At 40.9% G+C, this 15,382-nt stretch overlaps 1 protein-coding gene across 1 annotated transcript; it reads left to right on the top strand.

Annotated features, from left to right (window-relative positions):
* Positions 1–1,113: 1,113 nt before the first annotated feature.
* Positions 1,114–9,282, top strand: zgc:113307 (uncharacterized protein LOC553753 homolog). The gene is made up of 5 exons (XM_037786221.1): positions 1,114–1,503; positions 3,453–3,784; positions 3,981–4,305; positions 5,760–6,077; positions 7,290–9,282. Exons 1-5 carry the CDS (start codon positions 1,422–1,424, stop codon positions 7,439–7,441), a joined length of 1,209 nt encoding a protein of 402 aa, XP_037642149.1. The 5' UTR covers positions 1,114–1,421; the 3' UTR covers positions 7,442–9,282.
* Positions 9,283–15,382: the final 6,100 nt, after the last annotated feature.

Below are 15,382 nucleotides of genomic sequence, written 5' to 3' on the forward strand. Positions count from 1 at the left end.
TTACTGAGGTAATAAATCAAGTGAGAAGTAGGGTCACTTCTCATACACTTCTATACAATCAGACTTCTTTTTGCAACCAGAGGAGTCGCCCCCTGCTGGCTATTAGAAAGAATGCAAGTTTAAGGCACTTCAGCATTGGCTTCACTTTTCAGACCCGGAGGTTGTCCACTAATGCAAACTATACCTGCTTATTACACGGCTTTGTTGAATACTCGATTCTAATTGGTCCATCATGCCATTCTACGATCTGTTATTTCTTTATAACAGATCGTTGCTATGGGCGTAGTTCTGATCTCAGAGCCAGGATGACCATTTTTGTGTCAAATTATTGAGTTCTTAAGTAAGTAGCCATGTAATAAGTGGGATAATGCACAGCGAGTCGGTCATTGTTGTGTGCAGGTTTATTCCACAACAATGACCGGCTCGCTGTGCATTATCCCTTATTTAGCATCAGCGTGTTAGCATTGTCCATGTGACCATGTTAACATGCGGATATTATCATTTAGCTCAAAGCATCTGTGCCCAAGTCTTGTTTTTTTTTTGTTGGTGTTTAATCTGTCAGTTGTAGAGTTTGAACTGAACCACACATACATACAGTACTCTTTTGTATGGTTCTCTTGATTGCCTACATATTCATAAACTGTATGTAAACATAACATTGGAACTGCTGCAGTAACATATACCACACGCACAGAAAGAGTGGATGTGGCATTTACAATAAAAAAATAAACATGTTATTATATTTTATTGGCTCTTTGGTTTTATGGCTCCATTGTGGGTGTGATTCCATGGGTTTCTCCTAGAGGGAGCTCTTTCCATTCTCTGATCGGGGAAATATTATCCCCACTTTTCCCCTCTTGTTCTCCACCGAGCCTCTTTTCTCACAGTGCTCCCCTCATACAGTATTTGCAGTGAAACACATACAGATGGACACAGAGGCACACAGAGAGAATGGTCTCCTTGGCTCCCCAGGTACTTTGTGGCTTGAATGTCTCCAGGCAGAACACATACTGTAGACCCAATCACACAGACACACACACACATTCGCACGTGTACGCAAGATACTTGAATGCTGATCAACATTTTTTCTCATATTCACTGAAAGCTCTGCACCATCAGAATCCAACCCCAGTCGCCATAATTTGATTTCTTTCCTCTTCATTTCCCTCTTCAGCAGTTCTCCTCAGTCTCTTTCTGTGTATTTTCTCTCCATGGTACAAGCAAACATGTTGCCACCAAATGTTGTGGGTTCAACCGTTACCACGGGCTGACAGTAGAGAGAAGGAAGAAATGAGTTAGGGAAGATTATGTAGGAGGTCTGGGGTCTCGGACGTGGGCAGCGTTTTTTGAAGAAGAGGAATGTATCAGACAGTCGGTAAACATCGCCGGTAGCTTGAAAACACACACACACCTTCAGACGCATGAACACACACATAGTTCCATGCAGCTCCCGAGGGTTTCATTGGGAATTTAGGACAACGTGTCTTCGTTCTGATCATACAGGTAAGTGTCAGTCTGTTGTTGGTTTCTCGTCTGCTTCTATTTCCTCTTGAGGCACAATTACATAACGATGTCTTGGAAACCTTTTCAGCATTACTGTAAGGTGGTGCTGAAGGTAAGAATGGTGGAATGCAACATTGCAAACATGCTGATAAAGTCAAACTTCTTGATGATGCAAACCTTTCTCACTAACCACTGTGTCATATTGTAACTGAGAGTCTGTGTGTGCTTGTGTGGATAGCAACTTTGTGGTATAATCATCTACAGCTTTGCATGCAGGGAAAAAAATGTATTCTTCCCTCTCATACTGAAAAAGTTTTAAGTGTGTGTGCAAAAGCAGCCATTTCAACTTCTGCTGCATTTCTAACAGTGCCATGCTATTTCCATTAATATCGGCTAATTCTAATGCTGTAACACGTCATAGAGAGAAGCTGCTATAAAAAATAAATGTTGACCTAGTTTGACCTCACACTTAAACTATTTTTCGTCTTGATTTTCAAAGCCCACGGGTTGCATCATTTCTTAAAGGTACACTCCAGTAAGGTAGTAGTATTGCACGTCAAGGTGGGGGACTTGCAAGAGACGGAGTCTAAAAAATATGTCACTAAAGTCATTACAATTCTTCCTGAGGTACACATAAATATCTACACTAAATTTCATGACAATTCATCAAGTAGATTTCAAGATATTTTGCTGGACAAGTGAAAACTTGCCTTATAATGAAAGGTCAAAACTGATGCTGCATACAAATGTGTTGTCCCCTTGCCCAAGCCAAGATACCTGAGTGATGTCACTTAGAGCAGAGTCGGTGATCTTGAGAAACTAGCAAGAGTACACTAGATATTTAAAAATGATCCAACCGAAAAACTGAGCCCAGTGTTGCCAACTCTATTCCTTTACTTACTGTAGGCATTATGGCAATAAAGTTGATTCCAGCATAATCTATTGTAAGTCTTCCCAAAGATGTTTTGCTACCAAAAACTAAAACAAAACAAAGAAGAAGAAGATATATCCAGCAGATAATCTCCCCTTAAAAGGTTGGTAACATTTGTCAAATATTCTTGTTTTCGATTATAAATATTTACGAAATTGTATGATTAATATAGTTAATAAAAACAAGGGTGTAATATGAATCAATGTGGTCTCTAGATTGCTTTAATTTCAGGTATTGTCAATTTAAAGCTGGGGTCAGCAACATTGAAGAAACCAGTAAGAGTACGATACATTTTAAATATTATCCAACCTGAGAAACCCAGTCCAGTGTTGCCAACTCTTTTCCAATGAAAGTAGCCAGCAACATTGGCCCCAAAAGTCCCTAAATCTAGTGAGGAAAGGTCTGCAGGTTTGAGTGTAATGGATAACGCTAGTCCAAAACGGGGTTAATGAGTGAATGACATTAGCAAGAAGCTATCGTTAAACTGCACAGAGCACAATCACTACTGTCTAATCTTTCACACATCCTTTGTTTTGCGACAATCCCAGATTCCAATCTGTTCTACAATCACCTGTCATAATCTGTCTTTAAATTCTGCATCTCTGTATGTACAGAAAATCTAACCTTTTCCGAAAACTATAATGACGGACGAAAGTTTCAGAGCCGGCGTGTAAACGTGATTGACACAACGTGAGGTTCTATTTATTTTTAAAAGTGAGATAAATTGAGACGAAAAATACTGACTAAGTGTGAAAAGGCCAAAGTTGCCAAGTCGGCAACACTGACTGTCCGTTGCTTCAAGCCTCCGTCCAAAGCCACTCCCCCACAATCATTTCATCATTGTTTCTAAAACCTTTACCAGCCCTAGCTTTAAGTCATATTTTAGACTTGATAAAGCCCCCACAGACATCATACAACTTTCACATTCTTATAAAACTGCTCATCATGACTAGTAAATTGACTTTGACGTGTGAAATCTGTCTTTACTTAAGACCTTGTCTTGATGTTTGATTTGCAGGAGCACATATCTCACCAGCTGTCTCTATGGCTCTCCGGTGCTGTGCCGTGTTGGTGCTGCTGTGTGTTTTTGACTCTGCCTCAGCCACAACACTGGCTGACATGGACTACGGAGGTGTTCCTCTGTGGATTAATCGCCTGCTGGGTGAGCCCAGTGTGGTGAGCCTGCAGGGGCGGATTGACCGAGCCTGGCTCCGGGCCAACAACCCCCAGACCTGCCCTCAGCAGTGCGACTGCCCCATCCAGTGGCCCACGGCGCTCTACTGCGACCACAGAGGCCTGGCGGACATCCCTGACCGCCTGCCGGACACAACTCAGTACCTGTTTCTACAGGTAGGACAAACACTGACACGGGCACTGAGCATGTGTTGCCTTTACAATGGTCTGCCACTTAACCCACCGTGGTTTTTTATTTCCTGCTCACAGTGTACACTTCCCACAGTGGCTGACCTTCACTGCACCATACTGTATATGTTTTAACTGTAAAGTGTGAAAAGTCAAAATCCTTCTTTCTTTTGTTCCCATGCAGGGCAACAACATCTCGTCCCTGTCCTCCTCTGTCCTGACCAACATTACTGATCTACGCTGGCTCATCCTGGACCACAACCAGCTGCAGAGCGACCATCTGGACCAGGTCGAGCTGCAGAACCAGATCCAGCTGTGTTACTTGTTTGCCAACCACAACCACCTGACATCAGTGCCCAACGCTCTACCGGCTGGACTCAAGCAGCTGCGACTGGCCCACAACCAGATCAGCAGCATCAGCCCCGGAGCTTTCAGGAACCTGCACAACCTGACGCTGCTGCTGCTGCAGGGAAACCGACTGCAAACCATCCCAGAGGGAGACCTCAACGGTAGTGCAATGTGTCATTTCCTTTCTTTATCATACAGAATCTACTGTGAGCTGGAAATTGAGAGAGTCCTGCTCTTGTGTACCTGTTCACATCATGCAAAAAAAAACAACACATTAGACAAACATTACATTTGGAAAGGGGTGGTTTTATAAGTTTTTCCTTTTGTTGCTGGCTAGTGTCCATTTAACATTAGTAGTTATTAGGGTGGTTGGAGTCAAGGGGTTGTTTAATTCAACAGTGATTTGATTGCATGTCTCTCAGCAAATATGTAATGCATCATAACATCTCACATATTGTCCATAATATAAGTTGATAATTCCAAAATATAAAACAGGTCTACAAAAGAAAACTAAGCAAATACGTCTGTAAAGAATAACTTTTCTTCAAGGCAAAGCTTAAGCTCAGTATGCTGCGTGGACAGTAGTCAGTACTAATATTTCAATGAAAATAGTACATTGTGATGTATTAATGATTGCTACTGCAAGTAACATGAGCCTGTTTGGTGTACCTGAAACTCTTACTATACGTGTTGAGATAACAGTTTTAAAAACATTTGCCATGTGATTAGGCCTACTGTACGTTACACATCCTGATGTTCGGTCCTGAGACTGCTCTGAACAGTCTGACTACACTCATTAACGCTGAATATTACTGGCATTTAAAGGACCAGTGTGTAGGATTTAGGGGGCAGAAATGGAATATAATATTCATAACTATGTTTTCATTGGTATATAATCACCTGAAACTAAGAATCATTGTGTTTTTGTTAGCTTAGAATGAGCCCTTCATGTCTACATAGGGAGCGGGTCCTCTTCACGGAGTCCGCCATGTTGCTCCGCCATGTTTCTACAGTAGCCCAGAACGGAAACCAAACACTGGCTCTAGAGAGAGCCTTTCACGTTTTTACCAGAGGTGGAACCAAGTCATTATTTTACAAATCACAAGTACAGTAAGTCTCAAGTCTTTGCACTCAAGTCCCAAGTCAAGATTGACAACCTCCGGTACCAGGCAGTTGATTGTCTACCTTGAAGAAGGTATTAAGTACTTTCAAGTCAAAAGGAAGTGAAGTCACAAGTCATTGTTGTTAAAGTCCAAGTTGAGTTGCGAGTCTTTCTTATTTCGTCAAGGCGAGTCTAATGTCATCAAATTTGTGACTTGAGTCTGACTCGAGTCCAAGTCATGTGAATCAAGTCCACACCTATATGTTACCTGAAGGCCACCTGAGGTTCTCTGCACGCTTGGAAAGGGAGGAGTGAGCGGAGGGGTATTCAGTTGGTTGCAATCTGCAACCACACCACTAGATACCACTAAATCCTACACCCTGGTCCTTTAACACTGACAATGTTTACACTCATTCTATATGTCATACAAATTTGTCAGTATTAATATATATATAGTGTGTGTGTGTGTATGTGTGTGTGTGTGTGTGTGTGTGTCTTCCCCTCATCTTGCAGGTCTGGTCAGTCTGAACCAGCTCGACATCAGTGGGAATTTGTTCTCATCTGTCCCCAGGAATTTACCCCCTTCTGTCCAGCAGCTCTATCTGTCCAACAACAGTTTCTCTGAGCTGGATGAAGGCAGTTTTTCGGGATTTCTCAACCTTAAGTTCCTTCGTCTAAGTCACTGCGGTCTGCAGAGCGGCAGCGTGCACCTGCAGGTCTTCAACTCCTCCAGCTTGGTGGAACTAGACCTTTCTTATAACAAACTTACAACCATTCCCACTGTCCCAAGCACCCTGCAGTATCTCTACCTGGAGGCCAATGAAATACAAGGTGAGGTGCACAAAGAAAACATGCACACAGACACAAAATGCAGTCACGCTGTGAGTGTAACGGTGTCGCTGACTTCATGCCTGTGAAATGTTAATTTCCCACACATGTGCGCACATTCCTACATTTTACAATTCAACAATACACTCGCTTCTTGTGACAGCAACATAAAGTCTAACTGAGTTATGTGGCCGACCGCTTGGGGAGGTTTGGGAGAAGAAGAAACGTGGAAAATGTGACAGGAACCGTAAAGAAACCCCGAACACAGCCGGCCCTCATCACTGCATAGCCTACAGACACGGGAGGGGCTGGGGCAGGGCAGCTAGCAGGCGAGGCGAGTCAGAGATGGAAGAAGAGAGAGAATGAAGGCAGGGGAGGGACATCGGAGACATGGAAAGAGAAGAAGAGGGTGGAGGAGAGGAGAAGGAATATGGGGTGGTTGGGTGAGGGGAAAGTAGGATAGCAACGAAGAGAGGAGAGTGGTATGAAAACATCTGTGATGGATTCAGAGGTAAGAGTGCCAGATGAGCCAGAAGCACATGCTGTTCCTCTCTTCATGGTCTCCTCTTTCCTCTCTCTCTGTCTGCTTCCCCTCACTACGGCCTTTTTTGGCCGATAGGTTTCTAATAACATTGCAGCAGACTCGTAGCCATTTTGACTCACATGACCATCCGGCAGCAATGACCTGGCGTGCAATTTTGGCTCTGGCGAAGTGAAAGTGTTTTCTCGATCTGTGCAGCAGCTGACAAAAGGGGCTGTGTACCAACGGGACAGACAGACGGCAAACCACTTTCACAACAACACACACCTCATCGTCTAGCTATAGCAGCATGACAGCTACCGCGGTTCTTGTCTGCCAAAGCCCACAGTCTGGGCCGACGGAGGCTCTACTACTGAAATGAAGTGAGAAAGCAAACAAGGGCGTTGTGGTTTTCCTCATCCTCCGTATTCACACCACAGCACCTGCAACACAGGAAACGCAGACTCTGTGAGAAGAAAAGGGACATTTACAGATTGTACAGACCCTCTTTGATAAAGAAAATGTCATAATGAAGCACTTCATCTTAATCATTTCCATATATAATGAACAGAACATGGTACATGATGTGAAGTCAAAGCGCCAGTGCTTTGACAAGTCGGCAATCGGCAGATGGCTGTCACTCTGGTGAATAACGAGTTTCTGCGTATGTTTAAAATTTCCTGTCTGTTCACTAGAGTTCAACGTGACCAGTTTCTGCAGAGAGGTGGGACCTCTGTCCTACTCCAGGATGAAGATCCTACGTTTGGATGGAAACAAGATGTCCTACCAACAGCTGCCGTCCGACTGGGTCTTCTGCCTGCGAGTGCTTGAAAGTATTTACATCTGATCCACCCTCTGAACATGCAACAAATTAGGGAAAAAAACGTGACTCAGTTTAAGTTTTTTGTTTCGTCGCTAGCCAACTCATCACTTATGAAGTCAAATAACTCAGCCTTACAGCTATAAACCAGAAAAGAAGACTCTGATTCATTATGTTTCCAACATGTAGATACACACCCAGGCACTGAAGGGAAACTGACCTTCAAAAGATGCCAAAGCTTGAACTTTACAGTAAACCAGTGTTATTTTATCATAAAGCCAAAAGTCCTGATCAAAACATTTCTCATACCAGCAGTGCATTCCCATGGGTTCCTCTCTCTCGCGCTCATTCCTCTTTTCCAAGTTGTGCATCAGCAGTGTTGTACATCTGTGTGTTATTACCGAATAGGAACTGTGACAAACCCTCTCATTTCTGACTGTCCACAATAATGTGCTCTGTTTAGACTGAGCTGTGTTAGGGGGAAAGGGAAAGATGCGTGAATGGCAAAATTCAGTAGCTTTCCCCTGAGAGAATCTGACTCAGTTAGCTGGACAGTGTTACACAGCCACACCAATCCACACATGGAATATAAACTTCACTTTCTCTAAACTTCTTCTTGCTAAATATTGTAACTCTGATTTGAAAGCAGATGTGCATGATCCTAAAACATGAAATTTGGTTTGCACAACTAACAGAGAAATATGATAAGATAATATTGTTTACTGCAATACTTAACGCTATACTGTATTTGTTGAAATTCTCTTTACATCTGGAAAGCAATCAATAAATCAAATGCTTTGACAAAAAAAAAAAAAATCTGATATCTGTGGCTGTCGCAGGACTGTAATAAGCCCGTCCAATCATTTCATTAGGCCCGAATGAAATGATTCGACGGACTATCTGCCTGCCTCATCGCACTCTGCTCATACACTCATTCCACATCACCAGAGTCTTCCACAAGCTGCGAGCTTGACAGCTGTAAGTGCTAACCATGTTCATTGTTAACGTTCATTATGATAATTGTGTGAGGGGCTTTGGAGGGAGGCCTGAAAGGACGGACTGTCAATGTTGCCAACTTGGCAACTTTCTCTCTAGATTTAAGGACTTTTGGGGCTGCTGGCTACTTTTATTGGAAAAGAGTTGGCAACACTGAGTTGTAGTTTCAAAATGTAGCGTACTCTTGCTGGTTTCTCCAATGTTGCCGACCCCAGCTTTAAATTGTCAATACCTGAAATAAAAGCAATCTAGAGACAATAGTGATTCATATTACACCCTTGTTTTTATGTACCATATTATTCATACAATTTAGTTAATATTTATAATCAAAAACAAGAATATATGACACATGTTACCAACCTCTTAAAGAGAGATTATCTTCTTCTTCTTCTTCTTCTTCTTCTTCTTCTTCTTCTTCTTAGAAATAATACCATTAGATTAGATAGATTTACAATAGATTATGTTAGAATCAACTGTATTGCCTACAGTAAGTAGCCTACCAGTGGAATGCAGTTTAGCATCTAACCAGTGCAAACGGTACCAAAGTGCATATAGGTATATGTAAAAAAAAAAAAGAAAAAGAATGAATTCACAGAATGGACAATAAACCAATGAGGTAATATAGTAAGGGATGCAATCTCACATCTCTATACAGTAGCTACATTATGTCAAATATAAACAAGTGGGTATACACAGTGTAGAAAGAAGACAGAAAAGTTATATATGGTCAGAGTTAAATTCAGATAATGGATGGAGCAAATACAGCAGGGACAGAGACCTGTCTGGCAGCAGCACATATTTCAGTACTGTACTGTTTACTACCCTGACATTTGGCCTTTAATGGTGCATTAAAGGATTTGGGTTGACTTCCATTTGTGTGTAACATTTCTGCACTTTGTTTTTCAAGCCTGCGTTGTGTCATGATGTCATCTCATAGTTTATAGTGTTGGACGACTGAGGAGCTCCTGTACTGTGTAGAGACACACACAGCTCTCCGTCACAAAAGTATTGATAAAGACTGCCAAGTCTGAAATCAAAGTCACAATTAGTAGCTTCACTAACAGAAATTATGTATTTCTTTTGTCAAACAAAATTAGATAAGATTATGTCGATCACATTCAGTGCTGACGTGTATGGGAGTTTGATTTGAAACCTTAAAAAGATAGTAGCAAGTGTGTGTGCTGTGCTTTTGTCTAGAAAACCCCAGTGAGTTATATAATGCCTGCACAATGTTGGCACACTAATCATAACACCATCTACATTTCCTCTTAATGCCACAAGCCAATAAGGAAGTAGCAGTGAGGTGGAGTCACTTTTCTCATAATGACTTAACTTGTGAAACAACTTCCTAATAATAACGAGATAAAGATCTCATAATTGCGATATAATTTTCCCGTCATTACAAGATAAAGGTTATATAACTCTGAGACAGTTTCCTCATAATTTCAGAATGAAAAGTCAGAATTGTAAGATATGTAATTACAGGATAAAGTTATGAAATATTATGTTTTATTATATATAATATAAGGCTAAAATTCTATATAGGTGGCCTGGTTGTTTTCTAAAACAGAGGTTCACAGCCTTTTTTTTTATTTTGTGCCATTACTGCAAACAATGCGATGCCTACTTGTGACCACTTAAAGCTGAAGTAGGCGAGATTGGAACAAATATGATTTAAAAAAAAGTTGAGATTTCACATACCGGAGTAAAATAAGCAGTCAGAGCTGATCTGAGGTCCGCTGTCCATCTGCCGTCTATGAGAGCCGGCTGTCAATCACTCGCGAACTGTGACCAAACGGTCAAACTAGGCAGCGCTGATCAAATATGGACCAATATTATGTTTCTGTAATGCCTATTTCTCACCTCAAATGTTTTCAGAATCATCTTGTAGTGTACAGTTTAGCTGTAAAATGAGAAAGTTTGTGACGCAGCAGCCATTGTGAAATCTGATGAAGGAACGCCAATTTTCGGTCACATGACCGGAGCACAGCCAATAGGTACACTCTCTCAATAAAATGACCTGTGATTGGCCAAAGTCTCCCGTCACGGGCTAGATAATTTAAAGCCTGAAAACAGAGTCATGAGGAGGAGCAGAAGTTTAGTTTTCTCTCAGAGCACTTGAATTACAATATGCTAAAAGATTATTATGGGATTTTTGCGCAATGATGCCAAACATATACTGCCTACTGCTACTTTAACGTTTAGTACTTAATGTATTAATACATATGGGATTTTCTGCACTCAGACTGTTGATTTTGGATTCCTTTTTAGAGGCCTGAAGAGGGAAAACTATCCAGTATTTCACATTAAACTAGCAAAGATGATGAAAAAGTCTAAACAAAACATAGCCTACCTAAGTGTTTTTTTGTTTGATTCATTTGTATCCTGTGTGTGGGTGTGTGGGTGTGGGGGTATGTGTGGGTGGGTGGGTGTATAGTGCAGTGTACCATTACTAAAGCCACTACCATATTTTCCAGGTGACACCATGTCTTTTTAAATGCTCCTAGTGTGTTTGTTGGTCTGATCAGACTTGAGCTATGTCTGGACCAGAGTCACTACCACGTAGTTCCTTTGAGGGATGAGTATTAACCATACAAGTCTGTGTAAGCTTGTTCCAATGACGACCAGCCGGCAGTCTATTACATATGAAGTCATGATGGAAAGTTCAGCGGAGAGGCTGTAAACACAATACAAGCAGCCCATCTGCTACATCACGCTGTCTAAAAGGAATAGTTTGACATTTTGGGAAATGAGTGTTACATGAGAAGAGGGACACTCTCATGTCTGTCCTTTTAAACATGAAGCTGGAGCGAGGAGGCAGTTATCTTACGGCTTAAATAGCCACATATCCCCCCATAAAACCATAACTTGTTTTTACACTTCATTTTTTTTTTTTTTTTTTTTAAAGGCTAAACAAACAATATATAAAAAGTTAATATGTGAGCTTTAGAGGACTAAGGCTAGTTGTTTCCCCTTGTTTCCAGTATTTATGCTAAGCTAAGCTAAATAACTGTTATATAATATCATATAAAACAGACATGTATGAGAGTGGTATCAATCTCCTCATTTTACTCTCGGCAAGAAAGCAAAAAAGCGTATGTTTAACTTCTCTGTGACCTTTAGGCTGCATTCACACCAAATCAGGCATTGTGGCGATTAGCGCAGGGTTGTGCGGCGGTGTGGGAGTGTCACTTAAATGGCACATTTGAGTGACACTCATCACATTGACCCATTTGATTTGAATGGCCCATTGATCGCCGGTTACGTGATTGGTCACCGCAGCGTGACATCAGGTTGCGTTTCTCCAAAAGTTGATTATTTTTCAACTTTGCGGTTTGTGACCTCCGTTGCATTTTTTTTGTTTTTTGCCATCCCCTGCCATCCCCACTGCTGCAGCCCAAATGCACGACCCACACTCAAATGAATGGGAAGACTAATGCCTGATTTGGTGTGAATGCAGACTTACTGTATGAAGGTCAACACTACAGAACAAGAACTTTTTTTTCCTTCTTTTTGTTTTAATTTTCATCACAAACAGACAAAAAAACTAAAACAAAAAAGTAGCATCTACAGACAGACTCACAAACATACCAACCCCACATACAGAATGATAATAAATGAATAAATAAATAAATTAAATAAAATTAAGTATTACTAATAAAAAATAAATAAATAATAAAAAAAACAACACCAACACAAAAAGACAACCGCCACAGGATAGCCAGACTAGAGAGACAAGGATACAATCACATTTCCGCCTATGTCATATCAGGGAAAGAACGATAAAGAATAGCCAAACTGGATGTCACGCAGTAGGGACTTCGGCTAACAGTCAGGGGAGTCAAGGTGTCTAATAATTGGGCCCCAAATACACTCAAATTTCTCTTGAGAACCATGTGTGTTGCTTTGAAGCCTCTCAAGGTGTATCCCTGAAACTAGTTCCCCCAGCCATCTAGAAAAACAAGGAGCGCTGGTAGCCTTCCATTCTTTTTGAATTATTCTCTTAGCTACTACCATACCAGTCATCAGGGTCTGCTGTACAGTGCGTGGTAATGCAAGAGAAGCTTCGGAGCAACCAAACAAGGCAATTAGTACATCAGGTTCAATCTGCATATCATACATTTTACAATACCAATTAAAGATTTCCTTCCAAAAAGGGACACTCTTAGAACAAAACCAAAAAGTATGACCAAGAGTACCTTTTGAGGAATTACATCTGTCACAGATATCCGATACATTAGGATACATTTTGTCTATGCATGACTTTAGAACAATAACTTTTTAACCGGTTGATGCTCATCCTCAGCTGCTCTGAACCTTGTCTTGTTATTGCTACCTGCCCGCTGTCCTTCATTAATGTGATATTAGCTATTTTTCATGACAAACTCGATTTTCCTCTCGATTTTCTTTATTTTCTGCACTCAGTCATCCTCACACACTTAAACCAGACTTCTGCTGCATTCCTCTTTTTCAGAGCCATATCGGTGATCAAATTGCAGATTTATCAGCAGTAACAATACTGGTATGTTAAACAAAAACACATTTGGAATATGGTACAGTACACAATCTGTATCACAACCCACTCTAATGCCTCCCCACCAATTGAGAAGAAACTGATGTAGGTTTTCAGGAATTCCCAGCTGGCCGCAGGAGGAGGCACTGAGGAGCCAGATGGCACAAGTGAGCACCTGAAAGACACCCTGGCACATCCCAGTGGACTGAACCACTGACTGATGTGCTTTGTTGCATTAACCGCAAGGCATTGAGGTGATCATTGTACCTAATAGCAGATAGCTCATGTAAATTTTTCCATCGCTGCTTCCAGGCTCACTGATTTGGTCAGCTAGGAGTATCTAAACAAAGTGGAAAAATGAAAAATGAACCTGGAAAAGGTAACAACAAAAGAATGTTTAAACTGGTAGACATCAGTTTCATCTCAAAAAGCAGCTTCAATTTGTAGTGGATTTCTTCTGTTCTGGTTTCAAAACTCAGATTATTTTTCATAGAACTTGGACTGCAAGACAGACAGTAAGTCACGGTAGTTTACAAATTATTTCTAATAAAGCATTTTTAGTGGGGGAGAATATCTTTGCAGCCGTTTAAAAACAGAACAAAACTCTGACTGGTGGACTCATTAAAGCTCTGGCCATTCCTCTCCTCTGAACTAAAGTCTGCCTTGGAAACCATCAGTCAAAACAATCTGCAATGAAGCTCCATGCAGCAACATAGAGGAGCTCAGGACCCTTCACAAATCACATCCTCTCTACACAGGTTAGATTTCAAATGGTCCAAACGCCACAAACTCTTTTGAATCTCTCCATTTCTTTCAAGAAAAACGGATTTGAAATTTATTCAGAAGTCTGGGACCTGGGTGTTTTCAAAGCTGTACCTACCGATATTTTGTATATTTAAGCTGCAGTGCGTAGAAATGGAGCATATATGATAAAGAAAAAGTTATTTTTATAAAAAAAAAAAGCATGAGACAGGTAATCTAAAAAATCATGTGCCTCACTGTGCCTCACTGTCCTCCGGTGCTCCTAATGGCATCTGCAAGATTTCACAGACCAGAGGAAAGCAACCAATCAGAGCCGAGCTGGAGCCTTGCCGTCTCTGAGCAGCTGTCAATCACTCGCAAACTCCGATCAAACGGTCAAACTAGGCAGCGCTGATCAAATATGAATCAATATTATGTTACTGTAATGCCTATTTATCGCCTCAAATGTTTTCAGAAACATTTTGTAGTGTACTGTTTACCTGTAAAATGAGAAAGTTTGTGACCCAGCAGCCATGTTGAGAAGAGTTGAGGAAATACCAAGCACCGCCCACCGGCCGGTGTAAACTTTGTCATTTTACAGCTAAACAGTACACTACCAGATGTTTCTGAAAACATTTGAGGTAAGACATGTTACAGAATATTAATTTATATTTGATCAGCACTGCCTCCGTTGAATGAACTGCCAATAGCAACGCTCTCTCTCTGAAATGACCTGTGATTGGTCAAAGTCTCCCGTCACAGGCTAGATTTTTTAAAGCCTGAAAACAGAGCCATGAGGAGGAGCAGAAGTCTAGTTTTCTCTCAGAACACCTGGATTACAATATGCTCTATGGTTATTATGGAATTTTTGCCCAATGATGCCAAAAATATACCGCCTGCTGCCACTTTAACGTTTAGTACTTGATGTATTAATACATATGGGATTTTCTGCACTCAGATTGTTGATTTTGGATTCATTTTTAGAGGCCTGAAGAGGGAAAACTATTCAGTCTAGTTTTCTCTCACTTGAGTTACAACATGCTGAAAGATTATTATGGAATTTTTGCCAAATGATGCCAAAAACCTTCTTCCTACTGGACGTTTAACAATTCAAAAGATGACTGTTTAATGTGAAAAGAGTTACTTGTAATGAACCCACAGAGAACACTGTTTTATATCTATGCCTGACCCTCAGCTATATCTTTTTATTTTACTGCCAACAACTTTATTATTTTTGTTCAGTCCTACCACTCTAATGAAAAGAGTGGAGCATTTAGACCCAAAGATCCAGATTGTTCCCTCATGAGTTGGTAGAGACCAAAACAGAGCTAAAAGGAGGCTGAGTATTGGACATACATATACTCATCAGGTGGCCAGAAACACAACTTCAAATGAATGCTAATGTTGTTCCGTGTCTGCTGAATGTCTAGATTGGCAACTGTTTGTTTTATATTAACTTTATGTGTAAATATGTTAATGTTGTGTTCACAGCTTGTTGCACTGCTCCCAAGTGGACAAAAAAAATCAATGATTGCACGCTTAAGTGAATGGCATTATCAGAGAAATTCTGTTTGAATTACTTGACAGAAATCATTTTAATGTTTCAGCTGATGGTGTTTAAACAAACTAATGTTAACTTTAATGCTAGCATTATGTGCAAGAGATGATGGATGTGAGCAAGTAAAGTTAATGAGTTAGCAGAGGGTTGTTTTCTTGGT

This window comes from Sebastes umbrosus, chromosome 1 (genome assembly GCF_015220745.1).
Source record: "Sebastes umbrosus isolate fSebUmb1 chromosome 1, fSebUmb1.pri, whole genome shotgun sequence".
NCBI lineage: Eukaryota > Metazoa > Chordata > Actinopteri > Perciformes > Sebastidae > Sebastes > Sebastes umbrosus.

Excerpts from the sequence above, each read along its gene's own strand:
- zgc:113307 (XM_037786221.1), top strand. The coding sequence starts at position 1,422 with ATGAACACACACATAGTTCCATGCAGCTCCCGAGGGTTTCATTGGGAA. Across the intron at positions 1,504-3,452 it reads TCTTCGTTCTGATCATACAG|GAGCACATATCTCACCAGCT; the intron begins GTAAGTGTCAGT and ends TTTGATTTGCAG. Across the intron at positions 4,306-5,759 it reads CCCAGAGGGAGACCTCAACG|GTCTGGTCAGTCTGAACCAG; the intron begins GTAGTGCAATGT and ends CTCATCTTGCAG.